The 22441-nt window shown below is 41.7% G+C and overlaps 1 protein-coding gene across 2 annotated transcripts in view; it reads right to left on the bottom strand.

Annotated features, from left to right (window-relative positions):
- PTPRG (protein tyrosine phosphatase receptor type G) overlaps positions 1 to 22441 on the bottom strand; it is a 384534-nt gene that overhangs the window by 78951 nt on the left and 283142 nt on the right. For both annotated transcript variants that reach the window (XM_079316643.1, XM_079316644.1), the window contains 3 exons: positions 19309 to 19466; positions 14954 to 15146; positions 1679 to 1863 (listed from right to left, as the gene is read on the bottom strand). In XM_079316643.1, coding sequence (XP_079172769.1) covers positions 1679 to 1863; positions 14954 to 15146; positions 19309 to 19466 — 536 coding nt within the window. The remainder of the gene's footprint in view (positions 1 to 1678; positions 1864 to 14953; positions 15147 to 19308; positions 19467 to 22441) is intronic.

Genomic DNA, 22441 nt, shown 5'->3' with positions numbered 1-22441 from the left:
TTCATGCCTGAATGCCTCTGCTTTCCTCAGAAAAACTTAAAACTTAAGTGATTTGCCTTTACAGCAATTATAATAAGATTTTTTTTTTTAGGTGGAGACCCATGTCCCAAAGACAGGATAAGCCCAGAAACATAACTGAATATTCAGACTGATTATTTTGCAGCAAACTGGCTAAGGCAATTTGATGCTGGTGTGCTGATTGCTGAGCATCCTGGGCTGGGAAATCCCTGCTTATTCCTAGACCTGAGAGTTGCCTTAGTCCACAATCACATCAGTTCACAGGAGTAGTTCCATGAGTCACTTGAAATTCTTGTGATCTCTGCAGCAAAACACTGATTCAAGATGGGACAGCCCAACTGTATCTGCCAGAGCACTGAAAACAACCTGCACTTTCCTCTGATAATGGGCTTTCTTCTTCTCTTGCCCCCAAAATAGACTAAGATGTCACTGCTTTCTTAACCCAAAGCTCTGCTGAACAGCACAAGGTCTCACTGCAATTTATTTCCAAGCTATCACTCCATCACATCCCTTGCACTTGTAATTATTTCTTTTACATAAAACAGGATGCTTTCATGGTGCCCACTTCATTTTTGCTGATTAAGGCTCTCCTCCTCATACCTGATTAAAAAATCTCCCTTAAGAGTCTGAAATTATGACAAGAGAGGTTACAATACATCATAACCTTGGGTGCCTTTCAATGGATTCCTTTCTGATTTCATGAGGCAGATCATTCCCTAATGTGACCCAGATAACAATGTCTAGTGGGGAAATTGGAAATATAAATGGAAATGAAGTAAAAGAAGCTTCATCTAAGGGAATAAGAGAAGTATTATTGTATAACTGATTGAATGGGCCCAGAGGACTGTGTATTTGAAAAAAAATATGGTAACAGTCATTAGGAATAACACTGTGCTGCTGCATTTTTCATGTGCATATACAATTACTGATTTCATTATTCTAGAGGCTTTCTTTGATTAACAATAAATGGAGGCCTTTCAAACCTGAATATGTCACTCTGGTTTTATATGCAGAGAATGTTAAGGACCAGTACAATACTTGCTGCCACTTAGACAAGAATGACAAGCAGATGAAATTCTAAATGGAGGAGATAGAGCAGTGTTTCCATCTGTGCTGGAACTGTCTTGCTCTTCTCTCTTTTTCTCACACTGCCAGATGTAGGCAGTGCTTGTACAGGGCCACTCCAAAATAATCTTCAAGCCCTGACTATGCAACTCCTGCCTCTGGCAGCACTTACTGCCAGAAACTGCTCCAAAGTCTGCAAGAGGCTATGCACAGTGAAAAGCCTGAGCCCAGGAACAGATTTTGGGGGATCGGACTTTTAATGTGAAAATCCCTAAGTTGAATACAAGCCAAAAGGTATTCAGAGCCTCACCACTTCCCAAGCCAGCTGCTTCTCAGCAACACTACATGAAAAAGTGTCTGCAGATTCAGTCCTTTATGCACTGACATAAACTATAAATTCACACTCCAGTGTTTGGGTAGCCTGTTAGGCAACGTTTAACTAATGCTGAACATTTAAATAGCAATTCATCATGGGCCCAACATTAGCCTGCCTATAAGGTAACAACTGCTTTCCTCCTCTACCTCCTTCTACCAAGAAAATAACAAAATAAGGATAACTTGACACATATGTCTGGGGTTGATGCTGTGCTTTTACCAGGTCCTTGTCACTATCCTTGGTGAAAGTCTTCTCCTTTTCATCTTCATTTTTAGTCCAGCTATATGAGATCATGTAATTCATGATTGGAGGGTGGTAAATGGTTTCTGGTTGGTTCCAGGTTACCAGTAGCGCTGTCCTGTTCACAGGCTGCACTTTCATGTTCACTGGAGGAGTGCTACAAGCTGAAAAACAGAAGGAGAAAATATGAAGCTCTTCTAAATAACTGAGAGAAAACAAACAGGAAAAACAGTGCCTCACTCTAAGAACCAGGCTTTTTCTTTAATGCCCTGGCCTACAGTAACAGCTTAGACTGCAATCCACTGAGACCAATGGGATTTAATACCACCTGCAGCTGCTTTCTGCTCTCCTGAGTAAAGCAAATGAGAGAATCCATTCTCTGCAGGCAGGCTGCTTAGTTCTCAATTCTCAGTCCTGACATTTGCACCTACACTTTAACTTGGTGACTTAAGAGCTCTGCATGGGAACATTAAGAAATACAGTGGACCTGATCCACAGCTTCCCTCATCCCCATCCTCCTGCTGTTAAGGGATAAATACCCCAATGTGCTCTGCTGGCCCTGGAAAGAGTTGAAACCTCTGAAAATGTGGCACAATTGGGTCAGTAAATGTTCTCCTGTTACCCTATACATTTTAAGGGTCATTTTATACTCCTCTTTCTATATATATATTTCTTCAAAGATGCTCAACACTTTGTCAATGTACCACCAGCACAGGGAAGAGTGGCTGGGAACACTAGCTCTTTGATGGCCTTGGCCACCTCCTCTGAGCAGGCAGAAGAACCCCCAGGCAGCCCTGCCTTCCTAACTAGCATGGAGGCACAAGTCACTTCTCAGCCATGCTTAAGTCAGTGGGGACATCAGCACAGGGACAGCTTATCCTCTGGGAAAAACATGGTTTCCTCCTTCCAGCAGTACCAAACCCCAAATTCTGCAGGGCAGACCAAGCCCAGGCACAAATGCAGCCCTTGAGGAGTGGGGTGTGCACAGTGCCCCTGCAGTGCTGAAGAAACACTTTTCCAGTTGTCATGGAAAGGTCTGGCTGGGGATGCACAACACTAGATGGCACTCACATGCTGTGGGAAAACTGCATCATCCCCTTCCCAGCTATAAAGAGTTTAGATTTTTTTCCAAGCTTTAAAAATCACTTTTGAAATACCCAATGCAGGGCAGATTTTCACATTCTCTTTTTTCAGTATAAACCCTGAACCAAGGAAAATCACTTGCAATGATATCTAAGCACATGTGCCGTGGCAAAGGAGCTGGTCTCTTCTGCCAGGCAAAGGCAAAGTGTCACCCAGCCCATCAGGCTGACACTGTTGGCAGAATTATTTTTCCCAGTATGACTTTTCTTTTAAATCCTACATGTTGAGCTTGTTTGCACTCTGCAGGTATTTGACCACATGAATATTGGGCCATTATTTCACTTCTAAGGAGTCCTGGCAGCACTGAAGGGGAAATATGTCTATGCCTCTGCCTGGACTTGCAGGCTGGCCATGCAGCACTGCTGTTACATTACTGAAATAGCTACAGCTCTTAAACAAAAATGATTAAATGCTTTAAACACCAGTATTACCAGTACAATAGGAAAATACCTGTCAAATGCATTTGTGCAGTTAGCCATGAGGGGTGACCCTCCAGCAGTTTTGCAGTAGATCCTTCTGCTCAACCCAGAAGGATGATCCAGCAAAACAAACAAACCCTACAGTACCTGAAAGCATTGGATAAATACATGTGAATTTCTATTTACACAGAGCTGAAGGGATCAAAACAGCATTCTGCTGTCAGTGCCACGAAGTCAGAAGCCACACCACAGCTTCCCTCTGGCTCCTCCTGGTCCCCCAAAGCACAGCATGAAGGTGGCCAAGACGTGGATGAGATGGGAGTGCTGAAAGCCATCTCTGTTATCACCATTTACAGAGCTTCCTGATCCTTGGTATGCCTCTCCATGCTCACCTCTTTCCGCTGAGATGGTCAGATCAATTCTCCCTGACATCACTGTTTATTGATAACTGTGCCAATAAATCATAACTGCCCTCGTTGACGCCCTTTGTTATCACAGAATTAGACTTCAAAATGCCAGGCCAGCCTTTATCACTCCACCTAATCAAATCCCATCAGAGACAGGGTGAAGCACTACCCAGACCTAAAGCTCTTACCCAGTCCTTGTCCTCCAGGAGGACATGCAGAGATTTATATATTTAAAGTAATCATGCATCAAATTGTTTTAGAAATAATTCAAGCAGGTAACCTTCCTGAGAGACAGAGATCTACCTTAATTGCAGCAGCCCTCTGAAGGATTTCTGGCCAGCTGCTTTTCACACAAGGTCCCCAAGGCACCCCAGGCTGCCATGTCCCCACTCTGTGTCATTTGAAACAGCTCATGGCAGCAGAGAATTGGGTATTTCCCAAGGACAAACAGGAGACTCACAAGCTCACAGTCAGGGACCCTCCCTGACCCTGCACCCTGATCCAGGAAGGTCATGAACACTTCTGATCACCTGAGAGACTCCAGTGACTTCACTGAGGACAAGCTAAAGTGAGGCTGAATTTACAATACTGCAATTTCTCAGCAAATATTACAAAATTTTCACGACTTAGTATGACTTGGTACAATTTAGTCCAAGGCACAGAGCAGTATCTGAAAAACCTGAAGTAATTTAATATTAACCAACCTTTTCTGTTCAACCACGTTTTTAAAAAACAGCTTATGAATGGGCAAAATAGAAATATTTTTAAATAAAATGAAACATATGGTTTTATTAATTTAACTAAACCTGCTTAGGACACAATGGAATAAAGAAACATTTGATCCAATAATTCAATTTGATGATTTAATTAAAGTGATACATAATAACACAGTAGAGGTCTGAAAGGCAAGGAAAAAAACTGCAATGATATGACCATCTATAAAACAACTGGCATTTCCCAGAGATCTAATTTTTCTTTCAATACTCTCTGTGCCTTGGATTTTTCAAAGAAGATTAAAAGAATCACAGGCTGAAGGACCTCTACTGATTTTGCAAAATGTGCAGCTGAAGAAGAGATAGAAATACAGGAAGATGTTGGAACAGGGAAGTGAAAGTTTAATCAGGACACACTAAAGAGAAATAATCTTTTCTTTTTCTTTTTTCTTTTTTTAAAACAAAACCAGGCTTAATTAAAAAAAAAAAAAAAAAAAAAAAAAAAAAAAAAAAGAGAGAGAGAAAAAAAAAAAAAAGCCTGTGAATTCATGATTTCTTGAGGAAAAAAAGACCCCAAGCTAACAACCAGCATTATTCCACACTGAAATAGCATCTCGGCTAATTTTAGAAAATAATATTACTAATGCTCTGTTTAAAATTCAGATCCTGAGGGATATTGAAATATTATGGGAGCTTTCAGGATGTCTTTCTGTGGTGTGAGCAGATACCTGCACAGGTCTGGCAGGACACAAAGCCACCATGTCCTGGGCTAGCAGCCCCATGCCAAGACTCGTGGAGACAGAAACCCCAGCTGGGGCAACCAGGCCACATCTCAGAGGCACTGGGCAGGCAAGAGCCTTTGCAGTACCATGGTCATGCCCCACTGCAGGCACAGACAAAACAGGGAAAAAACAGCATCACCTTCCTGTCAGGGATGCCCTGAACTGGGAGAACCTGGCTCCTGCCTTCTGGAGAGATCTGCAGAGGCACAAGCACTGCACAGGTGCACCTGGAGAAAGCCCCTCTGACCAGCCTCAGTGGCTCTCCCAGCTGCTGGCCATGTGTGGGGCTGCCCAGCAGCTTAACCCAGGCTTTTCTCTGCAGATCAGCCTGCTGGGGAAGGCAGGGGCAATCCAGCATCTTGGCCAACCTCATATTCCAGGGCTCACTCAAGCCTGGACAAAACCTGTTTGCCACTGGCAGACAAATGCAGCATGCTGATGCAGTCATAAGCAGAGAATTATTTTCTTCATGTTAAAAACATTCCAGTGGGCTGGAACAAACAAAATTAATTTAACAACTCTGCATTCATCTCTTCCATAATTTGATTTGTATGTTGTATTTGGCTACGTAACCTCCACGAGGCTTTCCTAACTGAAAGGCTGATAAAGCTTAATACAAAAGCTCCTGGCAGCTCCATTTTAGTGAGATGAAAGACAAAAAAAGGGGCTTGTTGCTTTGCAAAAATAATTGCTGACACTAAGACACGCCCATGAATGCAGAAATGGCATGTAAGAAAATAGTGCAGCTTTTTTTAATTAATATTGTTCCTTAAAAGCAGCCTCTTCTGTTCAAAGACAGAAATGCAACACCAGCCAAACTTTCTGGGTTTCATCATGCTTTTTGCATATGCTACCTGCATGATGAAAAGACTATTTAGGGAAACTTTGTAAGAGCACAAGAACTATATATTCACTTATGGCTTGTATACTTTCTCTCTGTAAAACAGGTCCTCATATGATGAATCTAGTTGCACTAGGCTCAGCGGGATTTATAAAATCCTCTAAAAATGTTCTAAGTTAGCTTGTCCATGCATAAAAATGTCACCACTTTAAAGGCAGTTATTTCTAGCTGTGCTATGCCCTCCTTTGAAAAATCCCACTCTCTACCTCCTGCTGAATGTCTCAGCAATGCAAAACTGCTGTTCCTCTCCTTGGTGCCATGGGATACACGTTGTGTGCTGAAGCCCTGACAATTTTCAGCACAGTAAAGCAACGTGACAGTGAGATCCTGAATCCCTCGTGGTGACATGGGCAGAGATCTTCTAAGGCAATTCATATATGGAAGGGGAAACATCAGCATCAGGATGTGCCCAAAGCATGTTACTGGCTCAGAGCTGCTCAGTGGTTACTGAAAGACAGGGACAAGGGTTTTGTCTTGCTCTGGGAGGCAGCTCCTGGCTGTGAGGAGAGAAAGGCCTCATTTTTTCTTACTAGTCTGAATATGTAGGATGATTCATTCAACAGGATGAGTGGCAGGGAACAGTGCCTCTCCCTTACAAAGCAGGGGCACACAGGAAGGCAGCTGGGGCATTTCTTACCCCATGCTCAGTAGAAGAGCAATGGAGAGGTCAGCATGGGGGTTTCATTTCTTTCTTCACCATAGGGGCAAACAAGTTGATGGCAAAGTTTTTGGGGGAGAGAGGATGTTTCCTTCCTCTCAGCCCCAGTCCTGGGAAGGAGGCTGGAAGGGCCAGTCCTGCAGGACAGATGCACCACTTGCTGCTGTAATGACACCCAACTCAGCCACAGGCATCCCAGATGATTTCAGAGCACCTGAAAGCTGTGATCAGTGCCTGTGCTGTTGCCAAAACACTGCACCAAGTTCATTCAGCCCTGTCACCCCCAGGAATCTGACTGCAGACAAGAGAAAAGCAATGCCACCAATAGAAAAGGGAAGAAAAATACTTTCAACTACATCCATACCTATATACACACACACATATGTATTCCTTCTCATTATTAGATCCTCAAAATGTCAAATAAACCCTGAAATGCAAAAATATGGGTTATACTGCAATAAGAAAAATCACACTTGCTTTCAGTGGTAAGGGGAGTGATACAAGGGCAGATTCAGCTACACTGAACTGGAGGTGCTTGGGAAGAGACTCGACCCATAATAAACAAGAGCATGCTTTGGGCTGTCAGATTCAATCCCACAGGGATGTGCTCCCAAAGGATAACAAATAAACCACAAAGATCATATGCAGAGACAACACAGGCTTTAATACATCAGAAAGTGCTAAGAGGCATACTCATAACATTTCCCCCTTCTTTTACTAAATGCTTGCAGTTTTTTGGCTTTGCTTTAGTGTACATTGTTGACTTCTCAGAGTGCTTATAAATGACATTATTAATACATAAGGATAATTGCTTTAAAGAGTAGCACACATTTTTCCTTTACCTTTGCCTGCACTTTGCCAGCAGGCATTGGCAGGATCCAGAGCATGCTGTACACACAAATATTTGTGTTGATCTACTTCAATCCACAGGCAGAATGTAGCTAGGAGACAGACTATTTATCTTCCCTGCTCTTACCTTCCACTATGCTTCAAACAGACAGGGTTGTTTCTTTAGGTGTGAGGGACAGACCCCACACTTGTTTTATGAGCCCTGTGAAATAAACTCACGAGCAAATTGGCACATGGGTCCCTCTGAGAGAGGGACAAACTGGGGTTTGCCCCCTTCTGTTGCTGGCCCATTTCATAAAGTGTACACACAACCAGCACTTGGATTAATACTTGTATGGCTTTGTAGCACCTAAATTTCTATGGCATCACAGCAACATATACTGTTTTACTGAAAGGCATGGACTGTGTGTTTGCCCCTAAGATACGTGGATATCTCACAAATACTGTTTTACAGCTGCGGTCTGAGTCCTCAGCAGTGCAGATCAGCCTTGCCCCATCAGATGCCATGCTGGGCTAAACTGATGTCCAACAAGGACCTGCCCTGCAAGTTTTGTGTTTGTACTGCACACATCCACGTGTGCACTTGTGTTTCAAATGTACACCTGTGCCCTTATTTACACTGTGTGTTTGTGCCACATGTGTGATCACATTCAGTGGCACAAATGGTATCAATGAGGAGAAAGAAGGATTTCCTGCCAGAAGGAAAATGTTTGCCATGTTAGCCAAGCTGACCTTTCCAATGTTCTGGTGAGGGTTGTTTGGCCTGGGGAAGATAGGAAGAATATGCCAATAGGGCTGCTAGAGCCTCCCAATACCTGCCTGTGGGATGCCAAAATCAGATTATGAAAGCAGCTTTCCTTTCATAGCTTCTGGAGGCTTTTTCCAAAATAAAGGATGAGCTGCAGGCACTCATGGCTAAAACTAAAATTAGTGCTTCTGTGGGCTGAACAGCTGGGCCAGCAGGTAGGCAGTGCAGAAAGGAATTCCCTCCAGGTGTAAATGGAATAAATCATCAAGCTCAGCTCTTCCAGCTTTAGTGGCAGCTGTGAACCCAGACCACACCTACACTTTCACACTGAATTCCTCTAGCTCTGTTAGTTTAGACCCTTTATACTCTCTGGAGAAGTGCAAGCAGTGACTTATGGCTTATTAATAAATCTATTGATAAGTTGTTTACTACATTCAGATCCAGGCACATGCACTCCTCATATTACAACCACACAGGAGTCACTACAGGTATAAAACAGAACACTGCAGAACAGAGCCACTGCAAGGGAAGCATGAGGTCTATGTCAGGTATAAGTACCAGATCTGATTCCTTCTCAAAATGGGTCAGTTTTTTTAATGAAAGCTTTGTGTTCCACCTGACCTGAAATTCTCTGGAAAGCAGAAGCCTCTCCTTTCCTGCTTTTGCAGGACAGTCTCCCAGACAACTGCATACATGAGGATCCAGCCAGAGCTGCAGAGCAAGACAGGGCTGAGGTGGAAGGGATGAAATATGCAGAAAAAGCACACTGGTTTCTGCCTAAAATGTGCATTCAGCAGCCACTTGAGGCTCAAAAAGAGATTCTTGCAGCTGCAGGTGAGTGCCTTTACCTGGAGCAATAAGGCAGTGGCAGATGGGCACGTCTGTAGTGCAAAGATGCAGGGTGAGCAATGAGCACGACAGTGTCACCACCCTCAAGTGTCACCTTTTGCTCCAAGCCAGGCTGCTACACCAAGAGGAGTCCTAATGATGAGGCATGAATTCATTTGCACCACACCTAGAAGGGTGCTGACCTAGAATTGGGAAATGATAACTTCCATAGCAAAATGAAACCAAAAAGCAAATAGGAAAAGCCCAATTGCCCAAAGAAATGAGGAAGGAGTTGTTAATCCATGAAGAAATCTTCCAAGATTCTTGCAAAGGGCAAAAAGAATCAATGCTAATGGTAAACATACCATAAATTAACTTTAAAAGGCTCTTGTTTATTTCCATTCCCCCTGAGATATTTAAAGAAAATAAATAGCTAAATTTTGCTTTAGCCATCCTGAGTTAAATTTCCAATAATGAATCATTTAAAATTTACCTTCACTTTGTTGTTTTTTTGGATATGTTACATATTACTATGGAACATTTTTAGTAATTTAGATCTGACTAAAACATAAAAATGACATTCTGCGAGAGTAGAACTTCTCTGCCTAAGACTCCTTCTGGACTCCCAGAGAGAACCTGAGGGCATGGAAAGACTGCAAAGTTGTTTTGAGACAGTTTTCATAAAACATGGGCATTTAGAAAGCAAAACCAAATTACTGGGAGTAATAACAGAGGCTATAAATGAGACAAATAACTTGTTCTCACTCAGAAACACTGCTGCCAATGCTCTAGAGTATCTGCCTCAAAGTGTTGATGTCAGAGCACTGAATCTCTGGACCTCTGGATGCTGCTGCATGGGAGGTGCACCCCAATGCTGTGCAGAAAGGCAACACCTTCACAGAAGGCTGTAGTCTCATTTCTGACATCAGGAGCCATGAAATGGTGAGTAAGAGCTGAACTGCTTTGCTTGAGCAGTGCAGTACCTTTGGCTGCAGACCACTGGCCTGAGCCATGCCTCCAGCACAAAGCATGCAGGCAGGAAAATCCAGGTATCCATGGTATCCATCTGTCCATCCAGGTATATTCTACCATGTTTTAGTGGCATAAAGTCAAAAGGACTTCCAAACTGTGAATTACTACACATTAATAAAGAACCCCAAAAAACATTAAGGAAACTGAGGAACAGTAAGGAAAATCATCACCTGTACAGTATTAGAGAAATGTCCCAGCTGTTAATTTAGAGTCCAAAGCTAAGTTTTACTGGAGTGAATTTATGACTGCTCATTATTTAAGTTAGTCTAGGATCATAATTACAGATGGTACTCTGAGGCGAAATCCCACTGATGGGAAACAGCATCATTTGAGACTCCAGCAAAGAGTAATCAGACACCTTTGGGAAAGTAATCAGGCAACTGTGAAAGAAAACTCTGATGTCAAGAGCCCCTCACATGGGATGCTTGTTTAAGTGTTGCAAGGCATGCAGCCCATTTAATGAGATAGAAAGGTTAAAGGGTTCTTTTGAGTGTAAAAAAAAACCACAAAGAAACAACATTTGATGTAATCAACAGCTAAATAAAATGGGCAAGTATTGCTGCACATGGGGTACTTCCTGAAACAAGGAAATGAAACACCTTTTCCTCCTGAGTTTCCATGCCCACACCTTTACTAAAGCAGGTAATGTTTTGTAAATACAGGTCTGCTTGATGGGACAACATGTGAAAGTAGTAAGGATTCCCTGCAGACCCAGATCCTTGAATTGTATGGACTTCAATATAAGAATTCTGTTTGTCCCTGAAGAGCAATGTACAGTATTAAAGCAAAAAATAATTAGCAATCCCTCTACCAGAGCTGCTTGAAAGCAGCCCAGGAGGTGCAGAAACACAATATACGATGTGACAGAGCAACACAGTCTGGAGCCACAGAGGACAGGCCAGAGAAGAAAGGAGGCAATTTTAACAGAGATCATCTTGTCCAAAAAGTCAGACACTGCCAAAGTCACTGATAATTACAGTATCTGATTAATGATTTACAAATGCATTCTTGGCTTAGAATGTCTCTACTGAGAACCTCTAACTTTTCAAAACTTTACATAAATTAGTATTGCAACATGGCTGAGCCCTCTTGTTAAAAGATGATCTGTCTGATTTAACAGTATGATCCACTGTATAGCTTGGATCTCTAAAAGTTTCATATTCTTAAAAAGTATCACTGTACAAGGGTTTATTATCAACTCACCAGTTGCTACAATTACATAGCTGAATAGTATTTAATCTGGATGGTGTATTTCAGAAATAAGATCTTTAAACATCATCTGTATGGCTTTTAAAAATAGCTCCAGGGTCAACTTAAAAATCAAGCTCAGCTCATGGGCTCTGATTCAGCGAAGGTCTTATGCATATGCTTTTATTCCAAGCATACAAGCAGTCCTCAAGAGAACTGTTTAAAATCAGTTTTTGCCAATAGGAGGAAGCAATGAGATAATGGAATAAAAGAAAACTCGTCTTGTTAAACTCTGACACAAAAGAAAATCTGGAGTTTTCAGTTGTAAGTGAAAAATTAGCCCTATTTCAAATTAGCTGAAATATTTCACCATCTTGTATTCTGATGATTGAAAACAATGCCTCTCTCTTCATTGCCTCTTTCAAATTAAAACAAGAGAAGGGAGAGGAGAGCAATGCAAAGCAAAAGGCTGCTAACATTCACACTAGTTAACAAACTGGATCCAAATGCACTGACCTAGAACAGCCTTTCCCAGAAGACATTTTGTTTATCAAGTGCCACCATTTTTGGGGCTTTGCTAAGGAAATACTCAGAGGAGTGGTGTAGAGTGAGAATGTTTCCCTCCAGTGTATCTGCAGATTACACTACTGGTCACAGTCCTGTGACCTGGGATAGCTTTGATAGCTGAGAGGAAGGACATTCCTCTTTGGTCCCAAACTCTTCAGGATGGCACATTTGCCAATGGACCACTGCTTTGTGTTGATCTGAAATTCCCTATTCAGCAGGGAATTCTGAAAATTATTTTGAACATCATGCAAATTGTTCTGGGCACATTTTCCTCCAAAATAAGAAAGGCTTACATAATGAATGCTGCACTGTTTTCCAGATTAGCAATACTGCCCACAGACTTAATGGAGTGTGACAGAGGAAACAAATCGCAAAAATTCACACCGACAAACATACCCAAACTTACCCTGCAGAGCTGCAGACCATCACAAACCATATCACCTTGCAGCAACTAAAAGAAACATTTTCGTGACCATGCCTTTTTCTACAACACACAAACCAGGAACAGGGAGGGCAGACAAGAGTCAACATGTGACAGCCATTGGTCACATTGCCTAATGCAATGTGGAAAGCATTGAGGTGAAACCAGGAGGTACACAGAAGAATCTGCATAAAATAAATTTGCTATGCTAACCTTACACTCTTCTATACCTGGCTGGAAAGCACTCCATGCACTCGGCTCCTCAGTGCTTTTGCATGACTGACACTGTATAAAGTGGCACTATATTTACTAGCTGAATAAACAACAGGTTTTGCTTTCACTCAAGTATTATGACTTCAACTCATTTTATTTATATGTCACTAGTTCAGAATGTTCACTGGACCAGGCACATCATCACTGTTCACCTTTGTCAAAAAAGGGGCCAGGAACATGCAGGGCTGTATTTCTGGAACAGCTGTATCTCATCCCTGTAACCTTTGGAGGATATACTACAATCCATTTTGTGTTAGCAACACTGTGCCAACCTATTTATTGTAATTTCATGAAAAAAATGCACCTATTTTCAGAGTGCTCACACAACCCAGAAAGTGACAAGCTAACAGAGCTGGTGCAAAACAACTGGCTGCCCAGCCATTAGCCTCCTAGAGCAAAAGCTGAGGGGAGGAAGAAATCACCAACTCCAGCCTCATTCCTGCCATTAGATGCTGCAGTTGTCAGACCATGGGAAAGGCATGTTCCCCCCGAGGTCCCTCTTGTCACAAATTCAAATTCCCAGGCAGGCACAAACATAGAGCATTACAGTACCTGAACATGATGGCAGAGGACCCATAGGGAACCTGCTCAGGAAAGCAGTCCCCAAGAACCAAACCAAAAACATGGATTAATGGTTGTGCTGGTCCCTTGCTCCTGTGGACTGGCTCACCTCATGGCAACTAAGCCATGTGTGTTTGGTTCTTAAAGATCAAAGTCATGGTGAATCTTTGTGGTTATTCAAGGTGCTCCTTTAGTCTCACCACTTCCAAATTCAGGATCAGCCCATTAACGATAGACCTTAGTGTCTGTAATGCTCTGAGAAAATTGTGGGTTTTAGTTATTTACTGTGGTGATGAAAATAACCCCAAGATTCTTTATAATCTTAAAAACAACCAGCGAAGTGAGGAATATGCAGGTATGTGGCTAAAGCAGTTAAATCTTCTTGAATGTTGTATCAGAGGTACTGTGGCTGCACTCAAAATAAAAACTAGTCAGTGTTGTCACTTTTAACATAATGTAACTCATTAACTTTCATCACTGTTCTGGGTAAATAATATGTACAGAGGATATAACTGAAGAAATTACTGACACATGTTGCTGTTACAGCACTGATTGAAAACTATAGTCCAGAGCATCCGAGCGTAGCAGAGTTTCTTCATTCCCAAGATCTCCTTCTCACTTCTGATGTAAATTCTCTGTCCCAAGGCTGCCTTGTACATGAGGTTTGTGTACGTGTATATTATATATATAAATAAGCACGCTCAGAGAATAATGAGCCCTGAGAAATATACTCTCCCAGCACTCTCTTGGGAAGGTGAGGTTGCTGAATGCAGCTGTTTTCATGATTCACATCCTCTAAAATCTGCACTTTCTGTGCCTGGCCAGGTGAAAATGCCAGGTAAAAAAGAGAAGCTAGTAAATCTGCTTAGCTGTTTCCTTCTGGCAAACTGCCCCTCCCTTCTTCACTTCTACTGGTTAAGCACCAAGCACTTCCCAAGACTGAAGACTGGAAAGTACATGTGATTTCTTCTACCTATAAATAACACCAGTCAATAAAATAAAGGCAAATAAAAGTAGTAAATGATATTTATTTCTAGTCTTATTTTATCCAGAACACATTTCTCAGAATTTCTGATGCACTCCTCTAGCCAAGGCTGCCTGTGCCTGTGCAACAGGAACCTCCCTCCACCCCCCTCCCTGCAACTCATTATCCAGTGTCTGACAGAAGCAAGCGCCAGCTGCTCTACAAAAAGGCACATGAAACACTTCAGCAAGACATTAGAAAATCACCTGCCTAAAAGGAAGAGATTATTTTCCTCCTGTCACCATTACCAACAGACTGATACAAACGCTGAATTAAAAGGTCGACAGTTCTTTAGAAGTCTTGTTACTGGAGAGATGAAACCCATAACCACATCTGGATACTCTATTTCCATTCAAACACCCAATGCCTCAGTGCTAATGGGGATGAATTTTCACCTCTGACCTTGGCCCTTTGGTTTTCCCTTTTTGTCTGGCAGCTCCACAGCCCTACAGCCAGCTGGCAGAAACAGGGACATTGCCAGTTTGAGATTTATATTGTGTGGCTTTGAGACCCACATATTCTAAGGCTGTATGGTCATGGCATCTTGTGACAGCGAGTTCTACATGCATTTGCATCATAAGCAGAATTAGTTAATTTATTGATCCTTACCTATAGGAATGTCTGCACAACCTGCACTATTTCTTTGGTAGCTCACAGCTGCTCTTGACACCATTGGATGACAAAGTAGACAGAAAAAATTCTCGTATTAGTCAAGTATAAAATTCTAAAGTAGCATCTACCTTTGGAAGCTTCTGTGCCAAGTGGATTTTCCAAGATGTCTGTCATATCTTGGTTCCAAGCATCCTTCACAGCAGACTTAGATACCTTCCTGTTGTTCAGCTTTTGCAGTGGTCGGAAGTTATTCCTCAAGTACTCCACAGACTTGACATGGTCTTGCTGCTCAGTGGTGAAGATGGAGTAAAATGCCTCCAGCTGATCACAGCCATCATGGCAGGGAAGAGAAGGGACATTAATTAAAAAAACAATGTGCTGAAATCCGGGTGGCTGATAAGACAGCAAAATGGAAGGAAGTAAAACGTTGATGCCAAGACTGATAAAACTACATGGGAAATCAGACTGCCCACTGAAATTATTGCCAACCACCTTATCTCGGCACAGGGCTTGTCCTGCCCACCATGGGAGAAGGCCTTCTAGAACTTGTGGACATCTGTAATTGCCAAAGAAACATTTGCCCTTAGATCCCTTTTGTGTGACACAGCCTTGCCAAACCCTCCTCACCGCTGGCACCGTTTTATTTTCCGGTATCGCGTCAAAAAATGCTTCCAGGTCATTCCACACCAAGAGCTTTCTCCTGGATAAGGCAATACTTCCTTATCTCTGAATACCTTACAAAGTTTAGCTGCCAGGCTAAGCTTCACAGACAGCTCGTGCAGCACTTTTAGGCACAGCTAGCAAACACTCCTCTGGGAATAAGTTTCTTCTGTTGGATTCAGATCTGAGCTATTTATAAGAAAACGTATTAACCTGTAAGAAAGAACTGTAATTGGAAAACTTTTCTGTTACTTTGTCTCTTAGCGTTTCTTAGAAAAAAATAATTCTAGCAAACTAAGGTGAAAATATTTTCAGCAAATATTTTTCTCCCAGCTATCAAGGTAGGTACAGCATTTACTGTTACCTTGTTATCATTCAGGACAAAATCTAGAATTAGTTATGTTGCTGCTGGAAAGACTGAGCAAGATAAAGCAGAGAAAGAATCAGTCCTGATATTGTTTGCATCACATCAGTCAACGCACATTGATAGAATGGATTTTGGGAGCACAGAATGTAGCCCAGGACTACAAAAAGAGACTTGAGTAACATTCATAGCTTAATGGTAAGTCACTGAAACCTACACACTTTTCATAAAGTGTGTTTGCTCTAAAAGCTCTGGAGAAGCATGTGAGCTCCAAAACTTAAAACTGGAAGAATTACCACAGCAGGCCCAGTTGATAAAGCTGATAAAAATAATCAAAGAAGTGTGCAACAGAGCAGTTAAGCATCCTCCACTCATGGGGCACCCACTACCTTATTTAATTTCCCTTCAAAGCAGTAATCTGAGCCCCTTTCAGCAGGGGAAGAGCAGGGAGGGGTGATCACCAATGACCAGGTCCCATGGCAGGCAGGGAGCTCAGGTTCCACTTCCAGAGCTCAGGAGACACTTCCAGAGTTCAGGAGCTGATTCCAGAGCTCAGGTGTTGCTTCCAGGCTTGCAGGTGCAGATACTGGGATTTGAATAGTACTTTTTTTTCTCCATAATATAAGAATGCCTTATTCCTAGGCTCTCAACACAATTCTGTTTCTGATTCTTCCAAAGAAACATCTGGAAAAATTTCAAAACCAATTCCTTAATTATTAGCAGGACCCCCTCAAAAGCATAGGAGGATGGATTAAAAATGGGGTAGAATGACTGACATCTTAAAAAAACCCCACAATAGATGATCCTGCTACACCCTTCTATAAAAGCACAGATCAAAACTCTTGTGCTTATTTACATACCTTTTGCACTTCATGCACTGGAAGCAGTTTTGATGAATCCAGATAACAGAGTTTAAGGTGACTTTATAAAAACACAAGAACTTGGGTAGTAGCTAGTTCTCTAAAGTCAAGTCTCTAGGCTTAGACATCTGTGACATTAATTGAATTTTTAAACTTTCAGAGAGAACTTTTAAAATATTTTCTTCTGCCATGCTACCTTGGGGAGATATAATTGCATTTTAACAACTGCCAATTCAAACATGATTTTTAACCTTCCACTTTTTATGTGTTGAAGTATATATAAGCCATTTCAACCCCACTTGCACTATAAAAATATTATCTACGACAAATGAGAAATTAATTTATCTACAGCTGACAGAAAAAAAAATATTCTAAGATCTGCAGTCAAGGAGCTACATTTATGCTCTTCAAGGAGTACAAGAGCTCCTGTTCAGAAGAAGAAATTAAAAGCTCTTGTAAGACTATTGTAGATACAGGGAAACCTGATCTAAAGCTCTGAGTCATGCAATTACAAACCATTAAAGCCTGATGTGTAGTTTTCTAAGGGCTGGATATACAGATGGCAATTAAAAATACTGAAACTGTTATAAGCACAATGAGCTACTCTGAGGTATGCATTATGAGAGATAATGCCATGTTTTGGGTCATTGAATGCACTTAGCTTTACAATGCATCTGCAGGGTGACACAGCTTGTCCTGGTTTGTTGTCTAATTATCAGGGAAGATGATGATGATGGAGGACTGTGAATAAAATAGAGAAGCCTCCACAAATGGACCACTTCACTACTGTCCTTTTTTCCAGCAAGGTATTTTCCACAAAAGCACGAATTTAATTGGAACAGCAACAAAGCTTAAACAATATCACTGTTGTCCCCTAGGATTACAGGCTGCTTCATGGGGATTGTGATAAAGAAGGTTAAACTATGGCAATGGATTATGTTACACTGTTTCTGTTAGGGGAACAAATAATAATCATAGCAGTGGCAGGGTGGCAGGCTCTTGAAACACACACATCTACAGCTACGGGGGAGGAGGGAATACTATTATTTATTCCACATGTGTTGTAGTATCAATGAAAGTCTGTCTACACACAGAATTCCCAGCCCTTCCACCACAGACACATGCACAGAGCAGCACAATGCCAAATTTTAAAAGCTTGATTTGGAACAGTTACTTCTGTGCAGCACAGGAAAGGAGCTATGCCAGGATAAAGCACCTTTATACCACAGCCGAAATTGATATTTACCATTTTATTTGCATTTGTTAAAAAAGAAGTCATGACCCACCTGATGTGCACACAGGGTATAAAACTGAGCATGGGCCAGGCCTTGCAGCCACCAAATAATAAACAGTAAACTTATTGATGTAGTGAAAAGCTACAAGGGATTGCAAGTATCCTGCAGTCAAGGACAGAATTCAAAATGATCTCAACAATCAGAGAAATAGCCTGAACAAAACAAGGGGTCTGATTCAAACGGGACCATGTGCAGAGTCCCAGGCTGCAGCCAGAACCAGGGGCTGCCTGGGGGCACAGTGTGCTCAGCACTGCCAGAGAGCTCCAGGGAAAGCCTCCAGCAAAAGGGCTCCTGCTGACCAGCAGCTGAACACGGGCAGCACCGTCACACTTGTGAAACAGGCAACAGAGCACCAGGATGGGTGGCTGGAGACATGAATCCTGACACATCCCTCAGCCTCTGGAGGGCCTTAGCTGAAGCACTGCAACTGATCTTCAACACAGACTGTCAAAAAAAGATGAAAGAATCTATGGGGGAAGCAATAAGATCTAGAAAACAGGAAAGGAAAAGCCTGGAGCAGGGGTATGGCAAGTGACTTGTGTACTTCTGAAACCTTAGAGTACAACATCTGTCAGTCAGGATCAGCCAGTGAACTGTTCAGGTGCACTTTACAGAATTAGTAATGTAAAAAGATTGTTTTCAGTGGCTTATGACAGATGAATAAGAAGCAAGACTAAGTCCATCAGGTTGGCTTTCTATAGACCACAGTCTTACAATGTCAGAGTACACTGAGTTGGCAAACATTTGACTTCATCTAGACATTGCTTTATCAGGATAATTCTTCAAACTCCAGACATTGTGTCTATTTGCATTAAAAGCTGCTATGTGCTAATTTTAAAGATTTGTGCACCAGCTCGCTGAGCACATAATGGCAGCTTTACTGTGTTATAAAAACAGTTAAGCATGGAGAATTAATGGAAAGATGTCTTTTCTAATGTAATTAGTTCAAATTACTAAATCTGAGCAGAACTGAAATCACTCACTTTACTTTGAAAAGAAAGTTTCAATTAAAAAGAATAAAAGGGAACTCTATGTAACTATTTACACCACAGCTTAATTTAATCTTAACAAAAACAATACAAACTAAATCACTGAAAGGAAACTGGGTTTCATGTTGTACTGTCTCCTCAAGATGGATGGCTCCTGTTCAGAAACAATATTAATAAGAGAATAAAAAAAATCACACACTTCCTTTTTTGTCAACAGAAACATTTGTGTTCTCTGAATTAACCCGGCGGGCTTTGAAAACACTGTCTTAAGGAGGGCAAATGAAGAGATGGGCCTTAATGAGAAAACAAACCCACCTGATGGTAAGAAATGGGCACAGGCTTCCTAAAGACAATCCACTCCACGATCTCGCTGCAGGGAGGAGTAGTCAGGGACCCTGTGTAGCGATAGTAGCTCCCCAGAGATGTTGGCAGAAGTTCCCTCAGCACAAAGGGATCCAGAAAGGTCTCCTTCTCTGCAGGGAAGATTGACAAGCAGGATTACACTTTTTTTTAATGTGTCTTTAAAACAGACATCACACTGCTAGGCAGCCTAGCAAGGTGTAATGGCAACAACATATTTTATCATACATGGAATGAAAAATGGAAACCCTCTGTAAGAGCTGACGTGTGGGTTCTTAAAAGAGCAGCCAAAATGTTAGTCAGCCCCATCCCAAACACACACCCTCCTAATCTGAACGTGTGCAGGTGTGAAATGCACTTGCTACCCCACTGGTTTATGTCAGCACAGAAATAATGCTGTAGGTATTTTGTTCCAGCACTCAGTACATGGCTCTCCAGCTGGGTGGCAGCAAGACAGAACCCAGTGGGACACAGCCAGGCCCAGTGGTCCTGTTTGCTGCTGCCTGATCAAAGAACAGGGCAGTGGATCTGTCCCATCTCTGCCAGAGGCAGAAAGGGATGCAGGAGCAGAGTCAAACCCTCAGTGGATTGCTGAGATGGAAGAGGCAGAGCCAGGCTGCTCAGCCAAACTTCTCTGGGAGCTGCCAGGCAGCTGGGCTGAGGAGCAGGGACACAGGACAGTGCTGAAGCTCAAAGGAACATGCAAGCAATGCTCACTCAGCCTGCCTGCACCACCCTGCTGGCACTGCCAGGGTGCTGCCAGACACAGCCAGCACTGCCTCACAAATGGGGTTCACAGGGAAAACTGCCCCTTCTCCCAAATCCAAGAAACTCCTTCCAGGGTCCAACAGCCTGGGGACTGTTTTTTTCTCTGAGAATCCCCTAGGACAGCCTGAAATACAGACCTAAGCACTGGAAGCATTCACCTGCAAGTAACAGTGACAAGCGGGTAATATTTAACACTGTGAAGAAAAATAAATAAACAAAAGGAGAGAACAGCTGCAGGCAAGGCAATTTCCCTGCTATCCCTGAGCATTTATCCTCTGCAATTCATGTTGACTTGGAGGCTGAAGTGCCCTCTCAGCCTGTGCAGAGGTGCTCACTGCCTCAGGCAGGCTGACACAGGGGCTCTCCTGAACATCTCTATTCCTTATTTTCAATATTCTGCATGCCTCAGACAGGAGTCCACACATGGGCAGAAGGAACTCTTTTTTCTGTCTCACCAGAGCTGCTGAGCAAACCCACTGCCACCCCCTCCCCACCCCAACAGAAGGGAGAAGCAGGTGGGCTGGTGACTGACACACACGTCTTCCAAATAGGATGAAGTCTGCAGAATTCACTTCCACAGCATCCCACAGTCTTCTCTAAGTCTTGATCAAATCAGGAGTTGCCTAAACCTCTTAGCAGCAGTCTGATAATCAGGGGCTTTTTTTAACTCCACTGCTGCTGCACGATGCCAATGATACATACACTTTATGTATCTTCTGTTTTCTGCACAATATCAACAGGTCTGTGATGTTTTCATAGCTTTTAGCATCCCAAAAAATGAGTAATTCTATTAAAGTCAAGGCAATACTGCAACCTCTTGGTGATCAATTCCTTCCCTTCTAACCCAAGTAGATTTTGACCACATTTGCATCTCCAAAAAGGAAATAAACAAATAATAATCCACATTTTTTCCTTGTCATGGCATACCTCTCTGAGAAAAAGTGTGCTTAAATAATAAATATTAAAATATATGTGATTGACCAAAGTTCAAAGAGATTCTAATCAAGAAGTCATAATCACAGCAAAAGGTCGCATTTAATTTGATTGGCTCATTTTTATGCAGAAAAACTTGGTTAGGAAAATGAGAAACTCAGTGACAGGATTTGATTTCCCAACACAGCACACAAACTGTGACCCTGGATTTCTATTTCAGAGCTGTCTCTCTACATCAGCACACAGTGGGCCACAATGAATCCCAAAGAGTGTTTGAATACACCAACATCCCCTGCATTAACAGCCAATGCCTACACATGAAAGAGCTGGGAGGAAGAGCCACATTTTGAAAAGTGCATTCCTCATGAATTTAAGAAAAAATGTCGCAGTTAAAATTAACAATTTTACTATTTCTAACTTTTGTAACCTTTTTATTACAAGGATGGAATCACTTAAGATGCTGGATAAAGGCTCTGTGCAAAACCACAAATATGGTATTCCTTTATCAAAGGATGGCAGGAGAAGGCAGCTCATTTTACACTTTCAAGGATTTTTGTGCCATATGCTGACAATATTATATTTTAATAATTAATTGTTCATCAAAGGAAAAGATGAAGAACAGGGATGCTAAATTCAAAGTTATTCAAATTGCAAAGATGAATAATGCATAACTTTTATATTAAATACACACTGTATTAAGTAGTCTACATTTCATCCAACTCTGTCTTTCATTTTTAAACATCTTGAACTACAATATGAATAATCAAGTAAAGGAAGCTTATTTAGACAGAGAAATACCTTATTTGAATGCAAACTGGAAGTATCTGACTATGATTAATTTTTGGTTATCAATTAGGGATAGTGCTTTTTCTTAAGCACTAGGGAAGTCATAGTCATCTGTGAAAAAGTATCTCTCAAGGAAAAAGTAGCTTTGCTAATACTCAGTTTAAGTAGGGCAGGGTGTACTCCATCTAATTTTTCATGGCTACAAGCAACACTCTAAGTTTCCATTAATGAATGCCAAAGATTAAAATGAAAAAAAAATACATATAATTGGATTAAAATGACTACTAAAATAGATGATAATCAATTGATTATGCTTTAATAATGTAACACTTTTCAAAATATATCATACTTTTGTATTGCTTGCCATCTAGATGCATGGTGCAGAGTTTTAGAAACTGAAGTCACAAAGATCTTCACATGAAGCTTAAAGAAAAAGAGACTTTGAAACTCCAGTGCCTGCCTGCCACATCCTTCAAGAGCACATTGAAACAGTAAATGCCGTGAAATTAAAGTTCCCAAGAGCTAGAGACAGTTTTGAAAATAGCATTTTCAAGTCATATCATTTTGAAGATTTCAAGGTTAAGTCAGTTATTGTTGTTGG

The sequence above is a fragment of the Erithacus rubecula genome (assembly GCF_903797595.1).
Source record: "Erithacus rubecula genome assembly, chromosome: 13".
NCBI classification, from domain to species: Eukaryota; Metazoa; Chordata; class Aves; order Passeriformes; family Muscicapidae; genus Erithacus; species Erithacus rubecula.
The sequence above is the reverse complement of the archived record's forward strand: the minus strand, read 5'-3'. Positions and strand labels throughout refer to the sequence as shown.